This window comes from Furipterus horrens, unplaced genomic scaffold, assembly GCF_987537825.1.
Source record: "Furipterus horrens unplaced genomic scaffold, mFurHor1.1.pri manual_scaffold_5, whole genome shotgun sequence".
Classification (NCBI taxonomy): Eukaryota; Metazoa; Chordata; class Mammalia; order Chiroptera; family Furipteridae; genus Furipterus; species Furipterus horrens.
Window position 1 is genome coordinate 87,241,807 of NW_028327175.1, and position 23,224 is coordinate 87,265,030.

General features: G+C 35.0%; 1 protein-coding gene across 1 annotated transcript in view; it reads right to left on the reverse strand.

Annotated features, from left to right (window-relative positions):
* Positions 1-3,467: 3,467 nt before the first annotated feature.
* CEP120 (centrosomal protein 120) overlaps positions 3,468-23,224 on the reverse strand; it is a 65,741-nt gene continuing 45,984 nt past the window's right edge. The window contains exons 18-20 of the mRNA XM_090276620.1: positions 19,651-19,749; positions 8,728-8,873; positions 3,468-4,343 (exon numbers count right to left, since the gene is read on the reverse strand). Coding sequence (XP_090132746.1) covers positions 4,109-4,343; positions 8,728-8,873; positions 19,651-19,749 — 480 coding nt within the window. The 3' untranslated portion in view covers positions 3,468-4,108. The remainder of the gene's footprint in view (positions 4,344-8,727; positions 8,874-19,650; positions 19,750-23,224) is intronic.

Here is a 23,224-nt window from a genome sequence, read left to right on the forward strand (position 1 = left end):
AACCCCCAGAGAAGCAAATAAAATGAGATTTAAGTATATAGCAGTCTTTCTACAGTTACATTCCTCACAACAGTGGGTTCTAATTTGATGCCAAATAGAGGTTATATAACAAAACCAGTGAGCACTGAAGTTCTTTTGGTTTCAGTGAAAAATGTAGTTGCTTAAACAACTCTGTATCTCTCCATTTACACCAAGCTAGATGAGTTACATCTTTGTCTGAGTCATGGAAGCACAGGGCCCATTGGTTAGGAAGAAGCGTCATTTGATGGTGCTCTAGAGCAGGTGGCAGAAAAGTGCATGTTGAAAGTCTGGGCTCTAAGGCCTGTGTCACAGTTGCCAAAACACAAATATGGATTTAAATTTTCAAGTCATATTACAAATTATTCAACCAGGCTTTATTCAGCATTCCCATACAAATCATTTTATCAGTTAATAAGGCCACCAGCCTATTTTAGGGAACCAGTCAGTAATTCACTGTGAAAATTCTAATTTGTTCATGGTTTGGACTAGTTGCTAACTTAAACAACCAGTTGTTTTTTAAAATCTTGTTATTCTTTTCTGAAAGGATAACACCACCTTAACTTTATATATAAACCTGAAGACATTACAAGTCCATATTTCAAGGATCCTCCAATTTACTTTTAGAAGACAGGCTGAAAATGTAGCCATTAATTTTCACTCATTTCAGATTTTGTTAACAAAGATGCTACACACATATAATGAAGTCTCTGAACCATTCCTACATCAAGGGCTGAGAAGACATTATCTTCAAGAATGGATTGACAGAAAACTTTCAGCATGAAAACACTGGGTAGGCATATAAGGCAGGGTTTGAAGCAAACTTTTTTAAAAATGTGATCAAAAAATATATATATAGTATAAAATTTTAACCATTTTTTGACTAGTTCAGTGGCATTAAATATATTCACAATACTGTAGAACTATTTCTACTATCCATAATCAAGGCAATACACAATCTTTTATTCTTTAAGAATACAGCAAATACTGAGTGCATGTGACAGGTACTATTTTAGTCCCGGCATACAGCAGGAAGTAAGACAGACCAGATCTCTGTCCTCATGGACCTTATGTTCTGGGTAACTATGCTTCTCATTAGCCCCTAACTCTAGAAAACTCATGGGAAAGAGTACCATTGTGATAAGATACTAATGGCATGACACAGGCCTTATCAATAATCCATATCCAACATCACAGCATTGCTTAGATGTTACAGCAGAACATTATCAACCTTTCACTATTATTCTGGTCACTGCTTTAATAGGTAACAGAAGAACAGTGAGCTGTATTCTTAACTGATGGACAAACATCATAGCCTATGTTGGCCTTCTGTATCCACCATTTAATTCAACATCTGGAAAATTTTGTGTACCACAGAAACTGGTCACAGAAAAACACTTCAGGTTTTCTAGTATTTCCAATTTTAAATTTGGGGTTTTATTTACATGAAACATCCAGAATAAGCAAATCAACAGAGGCAGGAAGTTAGAATAGTAGTTGCTAGGGGGTGGGAGGAGGGAACACTGGGGCATGACAGCTGATGAGTATGGTGTTTCTTTTGGGGATGATGATAATGTTCCAGAATTAGCAGTGATAGTTGCACACTGTATGAATACACTAAAAACTACTGAATTGTATATTTTAACATGGTGAATTTTATTTATGATATATGACTTTATTAAAAAAAAAATCAAGTTCGGTATTCAGTCAACCTAGACATAACAGTAGTGAGAAGCCAAATTTTAAAAGTGCATACATACTCCCAGAGGACCCTTCTTACAGACTGCAAGAACAGGTCAGTCCATTCTCAGGTGGCTGAGGATGGGCAGTATGTATTGGAATGATCTGAGAACTCACATTCATGCTGGGCAGGACCTGGTCATAGTCATAAGTAAACAAGAAAGACATCTAATCACACAAGACGACAGACATCCTCTTAAGATGATCCTTGTGCAGTGCCTCAATACACCCCTTAGGCACACTCAAACTCCCACATCTGCTGAAGGCAACGGGAATCCAGCTGTAGACAGAAATCGCTGGGCTAGCCCTATAAAGAAACTCTCCAAGATTATACAGACATGGCACCACACATACCTGTGGGCATGGTGCGCCCCTCCCATGCAGCATGTGCCAACCTTAGACGTGGAAACTAGACTTTCTCCTTGTAAAGGAATCATAAACATTTTGAAGGTGAATTTCACTTCCCATGGAAATAGCTGATGAAAGGTCCGCTGTTGTATGCAGTAATGAGGAAGTTTATTCACTCACCACTCTCTTGCTCAGCTCATTCATCTGCTGTGGTCATACTCAGCTCCCCGGGATTGGCAATAAATTTACAGCAATCAATATATATGTTAAATGCCACATACAAATGAAATGGCTGTGCTAAAGGATTACAGAAAGGTGTTAAAACTTCACTTTTCCAATTTTAAGACTTATATATAAAAAGCATATGCAGTGTAAGCCCTTAGAAACCACATACGCAGTGACTTGATACAGGAGGTGTCACGCACTCCCTCACTCAGTTTAGAACAAAAGTAACAGATTGCTCAGGAACTCAAACGTGCATACAATTATGATTTTATTTCTTAAAATACATAGCCAAAAGATAGCTTTCCAGATGGCAAAATAAACTACACATCCATTTTAGAAAAGTCCTTTTCGTATCCTTAAAGCTAAGGCCCCCTCTAGTGTTGGAAAACAGTCACACACAGCACACAATGCAACTGAAGGCACAGTCACCACATTTCACCAGAGACCTTCCGAAACAGAAAGAATACTCTGTTCCATTCATGTGGCACGAAAATCAATGAGAGAAAATGCCTAAGCATAATTAATATTTCAAATTCCTGCTATGATTCACATATTCATTATTCTCTCAGTAATTTCTGCTGGGTTGTTTTTAGATTAATACTTTGTTCATAAAGAAAAAAGCATATAATGCATGTAGGGGTTTTTAGTCTCCCAAACAAGACACCTCCTTGGAAAGCAGCAAAAAATTTAGTGTGACCAAACAGCCTATTCTACTTTTATAGAGATTATCAGTAACTAGTATATATATTTCCTAAAGTACATAGTTAATTTTATATTTTGGGAATCAGAAATTTTAAACTAGATATTAAAGACTCACCAGATCTGTAAATTTTCTAATAAATCTTTTCAGTACCCTGTAAAAAGGGCATGGGAAGTGCTGTTTTGGGGGCGAATATTGGCTCTAAAGAATATGACGTAAAGGAATTCTTAAAAGTTTATACACACATGGCACTGCGTAAACTCAATGATTTAATCTCACGTACTTTTTAAAAAGATTGATTAAAATTAGGGGGAGGAAAAAATGCCGTTTACTCTCTCAGCTAAAGCCTTTAAGTGTCTGTTATGTTATACTGCAGAGTTAACAAAAGAAAATGATGCAATCTCGAGCAGGAGGCTGACAACAACCTTATTAAGCCGTTACTTCATATTCTTAAGAGCACAAAGAAAATCTGAAAAATCAATAGTTCTTGAAACAAGTTTAATCTGTATTAACTATTTAAATAAATGATTAATTTGTCTCAATATTATCATATGGCTTCTCTGCACTGATCCTGCTATTTTCAAACTTATTACTTGTAAATTTATAAGTAAAAAAGACAGGACACCTAAAATGAGTTAAAACTGGTTATATTTACAATTGGTCTACATGCTTAAGATATCTATATTCAAATGACTAAGCCACAAGATTTTTAAAGTGCAACATGTACTCTTTTGGCTCAACATGAAAAGTTATATAATTGGAAATTACTGCAGTCATTTCTCCTAGAACAAATTTAGTGAAAAGCTATTTTAAAAGTTAGCCATGAAATTATAAATTATGAGAAACACTGAAGAGTCATTTAAAATGAGTATATAAAAATGCAATTACAAATTAAAACAGAATGGGAGAGGTAGCATAAAGTAAATAAAATCAAATAAATACTATACAATAGCATATAAAATTTTGCTTATAAAAATTGAAAATTGCATCTTAAAACATGCATTTCACCCATCATTTGAGGGTTTTACAATGAAATTAAAATCTGGACCTGGAGTCTATAAAATTTTCCAAATGTTATTAATTACTGGTATTGTTTTTTGCCAAAACCTCTCTGATCTGTCGGTCAAGTTCACTTATTATTCGGTCCTCGTGATTATACACACCCGTCCTCATCAAAGTATCCCTTTCTTCTATTAGGCGAGTCAAATAATCATCCAAACCTCCTTCCAATGCATCACCATGTGGACCATTCATTTTTCCACTTGCAATCTCTCTGGAATCCTGGTACGGTTTTTGTTCCTGTTGCCTTAACCTGAAAAGTCAAGAACAAATACCGCTCTAGCAGGCAACAAATATTGTTTTGATATTCTTAACAATGCCATTTAAAGCAAAACGATTTAATGGTGAAATACGTTTTTAATAATATTTTCAGGAAGAAAACAAAAGCCAGTGTTACACTTGGCAGGTCAGAGTTAGTATACTTTTTATAAAAGACAGTTTTAAAAACAATGTTTATTTTCCTAATTGTAAAATACATGGAAACTGTAGAAATTTTGGAAATGTATAAAAAATAAAATACAATCATCATCATCTCAACCAGAGATAACCAATCTGAGTAATAATTTTCTGTATTGCTTTACAATTAAAAATGCATATGTACTTTAAATGCATATTTTTCTAAAAAATTAATATACATGCAGTGATATATACTATTTTTTTCATTTATGAATCAAGAAAAGTCGTGACTGTTATGAAGTTTATTTCACTAATTATTCATAGAAAGTAAAATTCTATAAATGTGCACTTTAAGACTTTGTATGGATATCTTCAAGTAATGTTTGTATTACCTCATCTACGAGATGAAGAAAGGAGAGCAGGTGCCAGCCAGGGATTTGGGTATTTCTAACAGAGTATCATTAATCACACTGCCTTGAAAATGAAGAGCATACTTATTAAGTGACAGTGAGGGCAAGTTCGGACATGGACTATGTTTTCATTTAATTTAGAATGTATAATTAAACTATAAATTCATATTGTTCCATGTAACTGGCTACAAAAATGTTTTAATTTGCAACTACTCCTAAGCTGTGTCTTTATAAATAAGATAAAGCAGTTGCATCTAAGCCGCTGCTTCTAGATGGTCTTTGGAGTAAGTGAGCCATTGAGAAGCTAATCCACTCCTGCATTTGCACGTGCAGTGGGAAGAGGAAGAGCCAGTGAGAATCGAGCCCGCTCTGACAGACAGGAGGCCTGGGCCCCAGAAAGGATGCAGGTCTGCTGGTAGTACACAGCTTCATTTGTTCAGATGATCCTCTGAAACGTCACCTGACTCCTAAGGTTCCCCACAAAAAAAAGTGGAAACTGAAGAGTACTGTCCAAGGACACCAAATATCTCTATCTGTTTTCAGAAAAAAAGCCTAAATAGAGAGCGCACCGTGCTTTGGGACTGAGGGGGAAATCAAGTGGTTAATGGGATACAGGTACCAATTTGAGCAATTCACGTGCACGCATAAGGGGAGATTTCCGAATAGTTGTTTCCTCTTCCTAATTCCTACAGCTCTCTCGGAGGAAGAGGTCCTCTAGGCAAATCAGTGACATACAACAAATTATGTATCAGGAGGTTCAACCCTTTCCTTGTTCATCTGTTTATGCATAAAGGACAAACAAAACTTTCACACACCTGATAGCTTGTCTCTACCAAAGCTTTACTAAAATGCAAATCATCAATCATGGTGACAATAGGATCTTAGAACCTTGCAGCTGATGAAACCTGTAATGGTATCAAAGGAAACTTGACTTCCCTGACAAACACTATGTCTGGACTGCACTCATACACTTCCTGTCACTAGGAGCCTACCGCTTTGTAGAACTTCTGTTAAAAAGCAGCTTCTCATACTGAACTCAGTATGCACCCTAATGCTTCCCAGTATCTAGCTATGATTCTCCTCAAGAGGTAACCTACTACTTTACTACTTTTACTTTTACTCCAGATATGTAAAGACAGCTATCGATTAGGTACCCTGCCCAAGAGTTCTCTTCAAGTTTAATATCCCTTACTCCTAGCACCACTTCAACACAACACGTGGTGACTGCAGCGGGGAGGAGGCCATAGGGGACTAAATGGGAATGGGAAAAAATACAGTAAGAGAAAAAAGAAAGAACCACTGCTTGGCGACATTCCACTGGAAGCTCTCTAGGCAGCGGTTTCCCGTCGGTGTGCTGCACCGTGGTTAAGCACGCTGTCGTGGCGCTGAGACCCGCACACTCCTGGGTGTCCCTAGCCGCGCTGCTCTCGGGCAGCCACGTCACACTGTTATTAGTGGCCACTTAAATCCTCCTAGGCTTCCTTACGTGAACTGTTTTTTAAATATCTTGCCCAACACTTAAGAAATTTTTCTTATAATTTATACAGAGGACTCTGCTTTTGACTGTTATGTATTTAATTTTGTTGGATTCCGTTCTCTGAATCCTAATTTATTATACTATTAAAAATTCAATTTTGTATGGTCTATGAATCTGATAGACAAATGGTTATCTTCATTTAAGTCACCAAAACAATATTTAGCTAACAGTAGAGGCTTAATATATATTTGGTACACTGAAACCAAAGAAGTGCTATTGTCATGCATTGTCTAGTGATGTGGTGGCCATCGTAAGGCCATAGCGTGATGCATGACCTGTGACATCGGTGTAAGCAAACCGACACACTGCTAGTCATATAAAAGTATAGCTCATACAACTGTGTACAGTACGTAATACTTGATAATGAAAATGGTAATAAATGCCTAGGCTACTGGTTTGTTTTTATTATACTTTTTGTCTTTATTTTAGAGTGTACTCTTTCTACTTATAAGAGAACAAGTTTGCCACGAACTTGTTGTGCAGGTGCAGCCTCATACATCTCTTTACTCCATCTCTTGACTGTTATTTTCTCTTGTGTTCGATTTCACCTTGCACGGTGTTGTACAGGAACATGCTGTACAGGCTGGTAGCCTAGGAGCAACAGGCGGTACCATGTAGCTCTGGTGTGTAGTAGGCTCTACCACCTAGGTTTGTGTAAGTGCACTCTGTGATGTTCACACAACGGTAGACTCACCTAACAATGTATTTCTCAGAACGCATCCCTGTCATTAGCAATGCATGACTGTATGGTAGCAAAAGTTTGAGAGGCAAGGATCACATTATAATTAATTAGTTACATCTTCCAAGTCCACAACACAGTAGATGTCATATAAATATTCACTGAATAAAAAACGAATAATAGCATGAATAGAGCCTTATGGCATGGCACTATAGACCTTGACCTTTTCCAACTGGTATTTATATGTTCATATTCTAAATGTACTTATTTAATTCAGCTCTGAAACCACCTAATATAGTGACTGAGTTTTCCCAGCTCATACATGGAGATGCCACGGGATAGTTTGTCAAATGAATTGAATTGTATCCCCCCCAAATTAATATGCTGAATCTTTATTCCCCAATGTGACTGACTTTTGGGAGATGATTGGGTTTAGATGATGCCATGAGGATGGGATCAGTGCCACTGTGCAGGGAAACCCAGAGAGCCTGTGCATTCTCTCCCCTGACCACGGGAGGACAGTGGGAAAGCAGCCATCTGCAAGTTAGGAATCCTGAGTCCTCACCAGAGACCATGCTGACATGTGATCTTGAACTCTATCCTCCAGAACTGAGAGACAATAAATTATTGTTGTTTAAGCCACCCATCCATCCATGGTGCTTCATTGTATCCCAAGCTAAGACAGTATGCTTTGCTGAAACAAATACTATTTCTTGATAAACTAAGTTAATAAGTCTTCCCTCAAACTCACCTCCAAAGACTATAATTTGTTCTTATGTTGCTTCCTAAAGATGACTTTCCTAACATGAAATACTGTTGAAATTATAACAAAGATGAACATGACACTACAGAGAAGCCCAGTGTAACAGAGTAGTTAAAAATACAACTTCTGGAATCAGATTTGAACTCAGGGTCCAATGGTTTACTAGCTGTGTAACCTTGGAAAGGGTACTTAAATTTCTTGAATTCTTGGTTTCCTAATCTCTAAAATGGGGTAATAGCTTCCTCAAAAAGTTGCTTTGGAGAAAATGAAACAGATATGTGAGGTATTTAAAATAACTGGCACACAGTAAGGGCTCAATAAATAAGAGCTGCTATTTATATTATCACTGTAACTAAATTAGAAATTTCTTATACTTTTTATAATTAAAAATTCAGTGTAATTAATTACCTTGAAATAGTAGCAATAATCCTGTAGTTTCACAAATATAAAATTTAAGATACTAATGCTATAAATGGAAATGAAAAAGCTAAATAAATTTACTATAGCTACATTCTTTGGCATAACTTTCCTATTGTACAAATCAGCTATATTTTATAGTATATGATCTACTTTATTCTTGAAAGACCTGATGTACTTTCCCTGGACCAATAACCAATTAAAAGGTGGCTCAGTTGGTTGGAGCGTTTTCCCATGAACCAGAAAGGTTGCAGGTTCGATCCCGTCAGGGTGCGTATGGGAGACAGCTGATGGATATTTCTCTCTCCCTTCCTCTTCTTTTCTATAGTCAATGGCATATCCTCTGGTGAGGATTAAAAAAAAAAATTATAAAAGATTTTCCTACTGCAACTTTTGTTTTGTATGAAAAAGAAATGCAGTGTTCTAGTGATATACCTGTTCAATTCATTTCTTATATCCAGCAATTCTTGTCGCTCAGTTTTTACTGTATCTTTTTCCTCAGAAGCCAGGTAACGTAGTCTCATCTGTTCCAATTCTTCTTGCTGTTTTTTAAGACGAGCCATTTGACTTTCTTGCTCCCGCTTGAAAGAAACAAACAAGCCAGATCCTTAATATTAGGAATAAATACATTTCATATGACTTTGACTTGTGATTATAATCCTTTTTGACAGTCCCCACATATATCCATGTGCCGGCTATTCTATAAATCACATATTATCCATTACGTCTCTTCTTGTTATAAGCCATAATCTTTCATAGCCCAATTCATGACTGAGGTTAGCTGAATAGCATAAGATAACAGAAGTTGAAGGCAAGAAGGAGTCTGATGACAACGCAATAAATTGCCACAGGGACCAGTGGCAAGAGCAGCATCTAAGAAGTGGTTAATTATACAAAGATGTACCCCCAAAATTCAGTAACTGTCTCTATACTGTTGCTAATTACACTCCCATCTCAGGTAACAATATGTCTTTCCACTCTTTTCTCCAGGCTCATACAAAAATCTATGCACATGACAAAATGTCTTTAACAAGAGACTTTTGGTACTGTAAGTGATGCTGCAATAAAGCACCCTATCTTCTAACATCACTCACAAATGTTTCTACATGTTTTTTTAAGGAACAGGCGCTTCTCTATCTCTAGGACAGAACCCTAAAAATGGCAGAGCTAGACCAATATGTATGTGTCATCTTTAAAAAAAAAAAATATTAAAACAAAAGGCAAAAACATTTATTGAATAACAGGAAACTGCCAAATCACAAAAGTATATTTTAATAAAAGTTCACAAAATTAAGCACCCAACCACCATCCAGACAAAGAAACAAAATTATCAGACCCCCAGACATCCCTGTTTCCATCCTTTCCCAAACATAGCTGCTATCCTATTTTCTAGCATCACAAGTTAAGTTTTGACTGCTTTGAACCATATATAAATTATATAAATGGAATTGGACAGTATGTATTACTTTATGGCTGGCTTCTTTGACTTAACTTTGCTTTCAAATTCATTATTATTATGTATAGGTGATGATTCACGTTACTAATTAGCATTCCATTGGACAAATATACAATTTCTTCATTCCACCACTGAGAAACATTTGGGTTAAGTTTCCGGTTTTGTATTATAAAGCTAATATGAACAATATTGTACATGCCCTTTGACACATACTTGTATGCATTTCTATTGGCTATATACCTATGATTCAAACTGCTGGGTCATAAAGGTATGAGAATTTCAGTAGTAGTAAATATTGTTGAACAGTTTTCCAAGTAGTAGTACAAATTTATACTTCCACGTGAGCCCTCCTGTGTTCAATGTTCTTGCCAACATTTGGTAATGTCATTTTTTTAAAAAAATTTAAGCTGGTCTTATAGATTATGCAGTACTATCTCACTGTGACTTCACTTTGCATTTTCCCAAAGATTAATAAGGTTGAACATGTTTTAATGTTTTTAATGGCATTTGGTTATCTTTTATAAAGCACTTTGCTCTACTTGACTATCCATCTTTCTTTACTGATATGTTTGTAGTTCTTTATAGACAGGGTGGGGCAAAAGTAAGTTTCCAGTTTTGAGTATGGGAAACAGCTTACTCTTTTATATTATTTACTGTTATATTTTTTATACAAACAACTGTAAACCTGTTTTTTTCCCAGGGCTGAAAAAGCCCTTTGTCACTTACTTAAAACTCCAGGTATTTTCCACTATTCTTTGTCTTGCCTTTTCACTGCTGTAATGGTATTTTTGACTTAATTTTAATAAAGCCTAAATTTACCTGTCTATTTCCTTTTCGGCTAGGGCCTCTATGTTCAATTTAAGAAAGTTTTTGCCTGCCTCAGTCTTAAAGACACTCATTACCCTCCTAAAGCTTCATTTAGATCAATAATTCATATGCATCAATAATTCATATGCAATTGAATTCTTCTCCCATATAGAGCTCTAACTGACCTAGCAATATTTACTGAAAAACACCATCTCCTGGCACCGCCCCCCACTGCTTAGCAGTATCGCCCAGGTCCATTATATGTACAGGTTTGTTTCTGGGTCTTCTAACCGGACTGTCTCTATCCTTACATTCGAAGTGCACTGTCTTAGTTACTGCAACTCTTGTAATAGTAACTGTTGGTATCTGAAAAAGTCTTCAGCCTTTGTCTGTTCTTCAAAATTCTTTTCGTTATTCTTGACTCCTGAGTCTTCATATAAATCTCAACGTCTAGGGTTGAAAACAAAAGTCCTGCTGAGTTTGATTATGCTGAATTTACAGATCAATTTGGCCAAAACCACTGATTCTTTAATCAGTAAACATGGTTTACCTCTCCCATTATTTAGGGCTTCTTAAATTTTGTTCAATATTTTTTCCTTCTCTATATACTAAGAATATCTTCCTTTGAATGTCCTCCTAGGTATTTGGTGTTTTTAGATGCTATTGTAAATGGCAGGGTTTTTAAATTTTCCTTCTCTAATTGTATCTAGTACAGAGAACTGAAATTGATCTTTACATACTGTTTCCCACAAACTTACTTAACTAATTAATTCTGGTAGGTCATCTGCAGATACTTCTGGTGTCCTAAGTATGTAATAGTATCATCTGCATTCGTGGCAGTTTTACTTTTTCCTTTGCAACTGATCCACCCTTTCTTTCTTAGGGCCTATTACACTGGCTATAATCTCTAGTACAATATTGATAAACGGTGATAAAGGGCATCTTTCTCTCATTCCTGATTTCAGGAAAAAACTTTCCTTAATTTAAGAAAGACAGTTCTTATGTAAATGTCCTTTATTAGATTAAGAAATTTCCCTTACATTCTTAGTTAAGAATTATGATGAATGGGTATTGACTTTTTCTGCATTTTTATATGATCACTTGATTTTTCCCCAACTTTGCCTTTGTTTATAAATAAACTTAATTGTGATGCTTATAGCTTTATATCTTATGTTCATGAAACCGGCAAGTTTATTTTGTTCTTATAATATCCTTTTCAGATTTAAGGATTTAGATTATGCTGGTTTCATTTTTAAAAGTGAGAGGTAATCTTTCCCTCCTTTCAAAAAACAATTGTATACGTTTAGTGTAATTTCTAAAATGTTTACAAAGATTCAAATGTGAAGTCATCTGAGTCTGAAGACTTCTCTGTGTGAAGGTTTTTCACTACAGATGCAATTTCTCTAATAACTATGGAACTATTTATATTTTGTTGTTCCTTGTGTCAGTTTTGTAAGTTGTTTCTCAAATTCACATAGAATTTTTCATACCACCCTCTTTATCTCCGTAAATGTCTGTGGAATGTGCAGCGCCCCCGCCCCCCTCTTATTCCTTGTGTTACGACCTAGTGCTTATTCTCCTTTGGTCCTTGAATACTCATTGCCATGGGGGAGGTTCCTTTAAAAAAAAAAATACAACTTTTTGCTTTACTTAGTTGTATACATTTTCCTCCTATTTCGTTAAATTTTACTCATCTGGATTATTTCTTTTCTTCTAATTTCCTTATTTCTTGTTCTTTTACTGACTGTTTGAAAGTGATAGAGAAGAGATTTTATGACTTTCTTATTTTCTAAGTGCACTTGAGGTTATAAATTTCCCCCTAAGCACAGCTTTCATTAAGTCTCATGTCTTTGATATGTTGTATTTACATGATTTTTCAGTTCAAAATATTTTCTAATTTCACTTGTCTGAAAGTCTTATGTCAATTTCATTTATGAAGGACATTTTCACTGGGTACAGAATTTTAGGTTGGTAGTTCCTCCAGCACTTTAAAGATACTATTCCACTGTCTATGAATTCCTTCACTTTTTTGAAAAGCCATCTGTCAGTCTTATTGTTGCTCCCATGAAGGTAATGTCTCTCTCCACCGCCACAGGTTTAAGATTTTCTTTGCTTTTTGACAATTTTACTATGATATATCTAGATGTGGCTTACTTTGTATATGTAATGGTGTCAGGGGATGGGGCTTTTGAAAAATGATTAGGTCACAAAGGCAAGCCCTTATGAGTGAGATTAATACCCTTATAAAAGAGGTCTTACAAAGCTCCCTAGCCCTGTCTGCCCAGTAAAAACAAAGTAAAAAGATAGCCATTAATGAACTGGAAAGCAGACCCTCATCAGACACAGAACCTGACAAGGTGTGCACCCTGATCTCAGACTTTCAGCCTCCAGAATAGTGAGAAACAAATTTCTGTTGTTTATAAGCCAGGGAGTCTGGTATTTTGGTACAGCAGAGCAAACGGACTAAGACAGGGGTCTGTAGTTGGTAGTCAGTCTCATATACTTTACCCCATGTGTTGCTTATGGTCTTTGCTGTATTTTCCATCCCCCCCCCACCCCCCCGCCGCTTCAGTTTGGATACTTTTTACTGACTTCAGTTCACACGTCTTTGCTTTTGCTAGGTTTAAGCAGCTCTTAATTTGTCTACTGAATTCTTACATTTCACTTACAATACTTTTCACTTCCAGAATTTCTATATGATTCAAAATATTCCACTTCATTAATACATTTCCCTGTCATCACCTACTTTCTAGAACATACTGTTAGTAGTTATTTCAAACTTTGTATCTGGTGACTCCAAAATCCAGATTACATGTTGATTTACTTCTTTTGAGCAAAAGACATAAAAAGGCATTCCACAATAAGGACATGTACGTGGCTAATAAACATGAAAAAAATGTTAAAAGTCAATCAGGGAAATGAAAATTTAAGCCACAACGTGATACTATTTCACACTCACCAAACTGGAAACAATTAATACATTTGAATCGCCACTGGACATGGTGTGAAGAATAACAACAGTTATATACCACTCATGGGACCTGCGCACAGAAGCTGCAGATCTGCACAACCACTTTAGAAAGTAATCTGACAATACTTAGAAGAAATGAGCAATTCCTACTAACAAAAATTTCACTTTTAGATATAAACACTAGAGAAACTCTTACACGTCTCTTACATGTACAAAACTTGTGTGTTGTCTTATGGAAAGAAAACTTGGGGGCCCCTGGCTGGGTAGCTCATTTTGTTAGAGCATCATCCCAATATGTCAAGGGTGCGATTCCATCCCTAATCAGGGCACTTACAAGAATCAACTAATAAATGTGTAAATAAATGGTAGAACAAATAGATGTTTCTCTAAAATCCACAAATTTAAAAAAAAAAAAAACTTAGAAAAATATGTCTATTGAGAAGATTGGATAAATTGTGGTATATTCTTATGTTTAAGTTTTATAAAGTAATAAAAATGAACTATAGCTAATATCAAATTAGCTAAATCTCAAAACAATTCTGAATCATGTAAGGTGGTCACAGATGAATAATTTAAAGAGAATGATCCCATGTATATAAAGTTTAAAAACATACAAAAGGAAACAGTATGGTTTACCAATATTTTAAATATATCTTATAAAATTATCAAGAAAAGCAAAGGAAGAATAAATACCAAATTCAGGAAAGTAATTACCTCTGGGGAGGATACAGTTGAGAAAAGGCACACAGGGCTTCCAAAGCACGGACAATGCTTTGTTGCTTAACCTAGGAGGCGGGGGTTGTGGTGTATAACAATTTTTTTTCCTCTTTGGAATGTATAATATATTTCATTAAAAAATATTTATTTTTAAAAAGGAAAAGTACACCAAATTCTTATATCTGGCTGAGGAGGAGATAAGGTTACTGGTGATTTTCACCTTCTGTTATATGATGCTGTAAAGATTGCATTTTTTTTTTTTACACTGAGCAAGTAAATGTGTAAGCAGAAAAAAATAAAAAGTTGATTATTTAATTTTAGGTTATTTATAAAATTTTAACTTTATAAAAACTTGAAACATTTTAGTTCTAAACTTTGTAAGAAAAGCCTTGAATTTTTAATCAAGGATCCAGCATTAATAATAATCACATATGTACACACAAAAATTAGAGGTTAGTGAAAGAAATCCTCTCTGTTGCCAGGTGCTCTGGGTTAAAGACTCCTCAATCAAGAGAATATAATCTTTATTTTGCCTTGGCTGCCTATAAATCCAGAGAGGAGATGTAAACATACATACACTAGACTAAACAGCGGCTAAAAAGTGGCCACTACGTACTCTCCCACTCACACATACCATGTATGTCTGTGGGAAAAAAGCTTACAACTAAACGAAGGAACTCAAGTAAAGTTTTCTGAAAATAACCCAGAGCTGACAAGTCAGTAGGAGGGCCTGGATGGTTTCAAGACACAGTTTTTAACCAAGACTTGGACCTCCAACTGTTTTCTTAAACAAAGATTTAGATCCTATCCCTGGCTAAATTACTTATAAATTAATCAAATTAATTACTCTGAGTGGATAAGCAGGAGGCTGGACAAGATAGTGCTGATGTCAGCCAATGAAGCCTGTGTTGTTTTAACTAAATATATCAGCTTAGTTTTTAAACAGATCTACTGTGCACAAATATGGTAAGAGACCCACATCCTACCCAAAATCTTAGTCCTTAGTCCTTAACACAGGGAGTAAAGCGATAATCTTAACTTGAATATTTGTAGTACAACTTAATTCAAGTATTTGTTTTGGTTTTAAAATATTTCTATAGTATATCTTCATGGAGATGGGGGAAAAAAGGAAACTAAATTACCCCTTAAGTCTCATAACTAGAATTTCTTAAAGTCAGTGTTACTAGTATAGCAAACATGCCAAATCCAGCATGTATGGGTGTCATTTCCTTGTTTTCTAAATTAGGGCCCTTTTTATGTGATATTATTTATACTTTAGCTGTCACCTACCCAGTTACAAAAAAAACAACAAAAGAAAACAAAACACGCACATTTACAACTTGGAAACACAGACTTTTATGGCTGTGAATCTGAAGAAGTTTTTTTCCTAAATAATTAGAAGGTTATTTTTTTAATTCACAGATTGACTGTACTAGATCACCTTTGAGTAATGGAAATCTCTGTTTAAACATTCTTTTGGCAATAGGCACCAAGCATTAGATCTTATTTCCAAGCTTTACCAGCTGGGTTTTGTCATTAACATTTATTAACAATCTAAGATATGGCTTTTGCTGTCTAATCCGTACTACACAAATGTTTTGTATGGCCCTCCAGAGGATTTTGCTGTGACAAATTACTGGCAGAGATTATAGTCCCGTGGCTATTCACCAGAGGCAATGTAAAATTAACATGGTACTAATCCAATTTAAACAAAATATTGCACAAACAATTCTCTGAACAAAAGCAGAGAATTCCAATTTGATATTCAAGCACAATGTTTTTAATAAAACGTTTTTTGTAAAAAATCAAAGCAACTTTCACATATAAGAACAGTGCCTATTTGATAGTTATTAATTTTAACCTTCCAAAGACTGTTAGTGGCATAGCACAACTCACTTTGGAAATCCTAACGTCCATTATGTTTCTTCTTCAAGTGTCTCTCAACTAACTGTGCCCTACACTACATCAATGATCCCTGCTGAAATGAAAATCTGTTCAGTGTTGTTTCTAAAGCAGGAAGTTCGTGGGATAAGGAATAGAACTGGTCTAAAATGAAGATCACTCTGCTCAAAGAATGAGACTCTTTTCTTTCATGAAATAGTAGTTTATAGAGTTGAACCATAATTTAACATTGTTTTCCTTTTAATACTCTTACAATTACTCAAAGGGGGCATCTGAACTTTTGTGATCCTCTCTTATTAGGAAAAAATAGCTAAAATTACTTTGCCAATGGTTTTTAGGCAAGAGGTTAGGAAATACATAAAAAGGGAGAGTAAACAGAAAATAATGCATCAAATGTAAAGATAAAGAAGACAGTAAGTGTATGAGGAAGCAATTATTAAGGAGGGGTCATTGGGTGGATCTCCTTTTAAAGGAGACTAACTACTTCAGTATCTCAGTGTAACACTACTGAAGAGCCATGAACTTGGACAATTCTCTTCAGAACATTATTTACTTGTATTTTTAGAACTACCTCAGTAAAAACAATGACATCTGTCAATATACATATATGAACATAACAATCAGTTTACTTAGAGTAAAAAGCTCTTGTGTGGGTATTTCTTAATTTCATCAGTGTCATGTTACTTATTATCTCTTTCAATAATTATTGCTCTTTTCTCCAAAGGAGTTGCCCTAGTCAGCAACTAACATGTTTCCATCTTTGCAAACGGCTTACAATTACCATTGTTAATGCGCCTTCACTCGGCAACTTCAATGAAAGGCACTGTTTTCCATCTCAAAACTTTAAATGACTTCAAATATAATGATATCTGAAACACTGTCTTTGAAACAGTTCTCCCTTAGCTTTGAGTGACAAAATACAATAACCCACTGTCTCCTTGTTTTTCTAATGTTATCTTCATTTGCATTTCTTACCACCCCGCTATATTCCTGTTAAATATCAGGTGAACCCGAGGTTCCCCAGGGGAGAAAACTGCTGTATCAAGAGCACCTACCACTGTGCCAAGATGCAGAGCAGGCTCTCAGCAAGTACTTGCTGAATGAAGGAAGGAATGAACAAATGAAGTAACTACAGACACTGCTTAGGCTCCAGGCGCTCTCATCTCTGTACACCCGGACTGCAGGGAGCACGCCTGCTGACACCTGCGTGTCTGTACATGTAGCCCGTACCTGTGTTTCTTCCTTCTGTGCAGTTTTCTACAGAACAGCTACTAAAACTAATTAAAACTACCGTCCCAATACAAAGTAGTTATTACTCGAACTATTTTCTACTCTACTCCCCTACTGCTTTTACTATATAACAATATCCTTCTGTTCTCTAGACTTAAAATGTTTACATTGTTGATGATTACCATTTCTTTGAACAGCTAGTCACGAATACCTCCAATATTTATTCATCAATATCCAAAGCTACCATCTAAATTGGGTGCCCATTGACTGAAACCAAGAACACTACATAATAGCTTTATGGCTCATCTCCTTTTTTACAACAATTATCACTTATTGAACATGTACTACGTATCAAACACTGTTAAATTAGATACATAGATTTAAAAGCATTTAATTTACAGAACACCCTGTGAGGAAAAATTTCAACGTATAAATGAGAAGACTAATCAGAGAAGTGAAATTACCCAAGTTGCAGAGGTAAAGAGGTCCATTCAAATATCGTCTCTTCTATGACACCATTCCTCAGTCCTATTATACACGTACTCTGTATGGCTCTTCAGGGCTACTACAATTAGGCAGTAAATGTTATATTTATAGCTTTCTGCTCTAGTACTAAATTGTAAGCTCCCCGAGGAAAAGACCTTTGTTTTACTTATAATCTATAAGCCATGGGCAGTACCTTCCCTCAGTATCAATTATGACTATTCACTCATCTATCTTCAGTTCTATGAACATATATATTTACTGTTAATACAGCAGCTCCCCCCACCTTCTCTGAGGCTTTGTTTTCAGTGCTTTCAGCTATGCATGATAAAGATCCAAAAACAGTAAATGGGAAATTCCAGAAAGAAACAATTCCTAAGTTTTAAGCAACTACACACCATTCTGAGTAGTGTGATGAAATAGCATGCTGCCCCACTCCACCCTACCCCGGACGTGAACCACCCCTTGGTCTAGCATATCCACGCTGCATACACTACCCGCTCGGTACATTTAGTGGCCCTCTCAGTTACCAGGTCAACTGCTGTGGTACCGCAGTCTTGTGTTCAGGTCATCCTAATGCTGCATCACCGTGTCAATGTCATTCACCTCACTGCGTCCCATCACATCATCACAAGGTGAATACAATATGATATTTTGAGAGAGACCATATTCAAATAACTTATTACAGTATATTGTTATAATTGTTCTATTTTATTATTAGTTACTCTGTTCATCTCTTACTGTGCCTCATTTATAAATTAAACTTTATCATCCGTATGCATGTATAGGGAATAAACACTGTACACAGGGTTTCAGTACTATTTGTGGTTTCAGGCATCTTAGAATGTGTCCCCTATGATTAACAAAGAACTACTATATTATTTTATACTTACAATCTCAACTCATCTACAAGCTATGTTAGCATAATTTGCCTTATATATTCTCCTGCAGTCTAGTGCACACTCCTTTATGAAGGTGATAAGCGTTTAGTAAAGTACCATAAGGATGTTTAATAGCATTTGATGGTTATGGAGACGCATTAAGAAAAATACAAATCGGAAAAGCCCTATGTACCAAATTTCATTAGAATAAAACTGACACATTCAAAGAAAAGCAAAACTTAAAATAGCTAACCATTATTGATTCTTACAAGTTTTAGGTCAAGTGGATTAGAGTCAAAATAAAAATCTTGCTCATAGTTTATTTGATCTTAATCATTTGAAGAAATAATACCCAAAGTTAATATACACTTCTCATGCAGCGTTATCTAGTGGCAGAAGGGAAAAAAATATAGAATTCGGCAAAGTATCACTTTTAAACTCTTATAAAATTATGCAAAAATTTCCTGTGATTCTTTCCTTAATTGAATAAGCACTGTGTCTTCTCAGGAATAATATTCAAAATGTTCTTAAATTTGACAGCATGTTAAGTTTTTTAAGTTATCCTTAAATTTCTCCCCTCAAAGGTACTCCCAATAGAAAGAAATTAATACTAAAGAAAAGAATGGTAGTTTTATAAATACAATAAAACAAATTATCAGATTTCTTCGGGGGAAGAGGACAGTTGGCAATTAAAAAAAAAGGACCTGAAAGTTTGAAGTTTCAGTTTTTAATTTGCAAATGGAGGGTCTTATATATACCACACACACAAATAGCCCAATCTCAAAAATAGCACTGGAGATTCAAATGCAGACATATGAACATAACAGGTATATCCAAATATGCAAACTTGTAAAGAATCAAGGGAAAAAGACATAAAAAGAAAAATCCATCATCAGCTATAAACTACATACCTGTTTAAGTCTGGCAAGTTCTTTCAAAGCGCGCCCCCATTGCTGCTTATAATGTAGTTTAGACTTAGTTGCAGATTCCAACTTTCTTTCAAGTTCAACCTAACAGTGATTAAAATCATATCAAGTGAAACACTATACCACTGAGTACAATCACTGAAAGATAATATATACAAAGAGTCTGGCTTAAGAAAAGAGTTTATATAATGTAACATACGACATCATCTAAAACTGTTATATAATTTACTATAAATATTATGGCACATGAACATTTTCTTGTTTAAAATATAGTCTTATTTTTACTGCCTAACAGCCTATACTAAAAGGAACTGAATTAGTCTTAACCTCCAGACAGTTACTGTAAATGTATTTAAAACATGTATATTACATAAAGATCATGGAGTGAAAAATACTTTTCTTTTTTTTTTTTTTTAAACAAAAAGCAGTTCCAACTGTTAGCATTCCAATTTAGTTGGCACTCTAAATCTTAGAACCAAATTATTCTTTTTGGAGGCCTTTCATTATGTGGAATTTTGTCTTATAAGAAGGAAAGTTAGTAGATTCTTTTATAACTATATTTTGGCAAAAACAGAATGCCGAAAACAGTGAAATGTTTCATCAGAAAGCAGTTACAAAAAAAAGAGAAAGAAAGCAGTTTACTATGAAAGAGTACAAAGTCAAAAATATTTTAAGAATGTTAAAATAAACCCAAGTGAAAGACAAATAATGCTCCTAAAACAATCATCTAACTTTTGTTTTCTGTTTTTCCTCAAATATATAAAGAAAAACATGAAAGTGATTCAATTAAAAAAATAAGGTTATTTATACTTGCAGCAGGCAATCTGTTGTGCATGAACTGAAGCCAACTTGGCTCTGCTGTGGAACGTACTCTTCTCAATGTCTCAACCGAAGTACCAAACAAATTCGTGTAGCCAACAGACAGTTTTACTATTTAAGTGATAATGTAATAATGTGCCTGAATTACAGTAAAATACTGTTACTTTAAACTGGTCTACTCTTTTTATATGAAGTCAACTTTTTCTAATATGCACAATTCCTACTGTTCTGCAAGAAAATAAAACTGAAGACACTTCAGAAAACTCAGACAAAAATAAAATGAAAAGAAAAGCAGACTGCCAAATGCCTTTCACAGAAGACCAGAACATTCTCTGTAGTAATATACAACTTCATGGAGGCAAGGTCTTTTCTGCTTTACAAGTTCCTAGTGCTTGGATTTAAATGTGTTGACATTTCACTAGATTCATACATCTTAAATTGAGTAATACTCTGAAATTATCGAAGATGATTTTCACTTATGCCCTAAAGATTTATACATACTGCTTGGTAATTTAACAGTAGGACATATGTCAGAAGAATAAGAAAAATCTTTTCATAGCTGTGAGATAAAAAAGAAGTCTTAGAGAAAGTCTAGTATCTTGATGAGCCTAAGGATGAGGGGTTAGGACAGGTATTAACGTAGAGGGATTGCTTATACTCAATGGACTGACTCCATCAGAAAAAACTGTCTGTGTAGGTTACATTGGTTTTGCCACGATTATCAAAATAATCCACATAGGCATAATTATTCATACTAATTTAAAATACATGTATAGTCAATGCATATAATTTATTTTAACTAATAAAACAATTGTAGCTAGTAAATCTGAGACATAAACCTCATTTTTCTAATTTATTCCTATTACCAAATCAATGATTACTAACTTTTTTAATTTTTAATTTTAAGGACACAGATTCCTCTATAATTCTAAAGAAATATACAGACCCAAGTTCCAGAAAAATGCACACAACCAGAGACCTGGAGTTACGAGCCCTTGTGAATAGATTTGAGGCTTGGGAAGCATTTGCACTCATATGTCATATAGATTTATCTCTTGAAATATTTCCAGTTTTAGTATTTTATATTCCTAATGCCCTTTCCTTAGCTCATGCTCTTCTCATCTTCTCTTGTCTCCTTGGGCTCAAATCTATTCTATCTACAAATTTTGCAACCCACTATTAGATCAATTAACTCTCTACTAAACAATCTACAATAGCTACATTTCTTGCCCACAGTATTGAGCTTAGACTCTTCCGCTAGGTTTCAAGGCACTCCAAAATTTTTAAATTTCCATCCTACTTATTCAACCTACTTTCCTAGTATTCCTCAAAAGAAAATCCTCTACTCCAACCCCTAGGTTGGTGTCCCCTATACACCCCTTTCTCTTTGTCCAAATTACTTCCTGAGCCTGTCAATTCTTTTTCTTCTCTGCTTACTTAAAATTTCAGAATTAACTCAAATACTACCTCAACTTGGAGCTGTCTTAAAATTACTATATTCTAAATACCAAATGATTTCTCTTTTCTGCAAAGAGTTCCTCTTACACTCCCTGGTATTTGACTGTACATGGTCACTTATGGCTCTTTGAGCCATTTCCCCATCGATATTACAAACTCTTTTCTCTCCCTTTCCCCCTTTGCCCTAAGGGGTGAACACACAGTAGATACTCATCAAATATTCTTAAATACATAAACAACCTATGTATGTCCTACTTAATTCTAATGCTTTCCATATTTTATTTTTTAGAAGTCCTGCTTTTTAAGCAATCTAAAAGGCATTTCCTAGCTAAAAGCAAATCAAACTATTATTAACTGCTTACATAATAAATGTGATCAATAATTACATTTGGTAAAGCTGTAATGTTAATTTATTTTTAGACCATTTCGGTGCAAATGGGAAAATCTGTGTTATATTGAAGAGAATGGGTAATCACAAAAGAAAAAAGCTCTCAATCAGACATAACCAGAAAATTAGACTTAATCAGATATTACTTCATTCATGCCACCTTTTATGTGCTTTTATGTCTTTGTTACTACTTAAGAAATAAGATTCTGCCCTCTTCTGGCTCCAAAAAAATTTACAAAGAATTTTCAAAAGACCTTGCTTTACTAGGCACTTAAACATGCTGAATGAAAGCACTAGGTCTGATATAAAGGCAGTCTAATTATTCATTTTTCCATCTCTTTCAAATTCATAGTGCTATTTATATTTTTAATGTTTAGTGATTTTTACCCTTTTGGTAGAAGTGTGGTTAAAAGAATAAAATTTTTAAACCACTTAAAATTTCTATAGTAGATACTATCTAGTCTATATTCAGAAAAGATGACTAAGATAAAGCTTGTGCTCTAATTTTGAGATATTTGGTCTCTAAATTTTCCAGGGTAAATACTCTTTGACACCTAGTTAACAGAGCTTGTAAGAAGTGATGAGATATTGTTTGAGTGCTTCAAGTATCTCCGGTAAGTACCACAGAATGCATATTTATAAACACAGGAATAGTTTAATACTTGGTTTTTCAAAATAGGGATGGGAAATGGCTAGCTGGATTTAAGTTCACTTGTAGAGAGATGAGGAAAAGATCAAAAACGGAGAAATGAAGAGACTGCCTAGGCACATATATATAAGAAGCATGATCAACAAGACTTGGCAATTATATAGACGTGGGTTAAGAACAGGAACCAAAGATAGCATGGTAATTGATAGGCTGCAGAAAACATTTAATGAGTTCAAAAACACTAG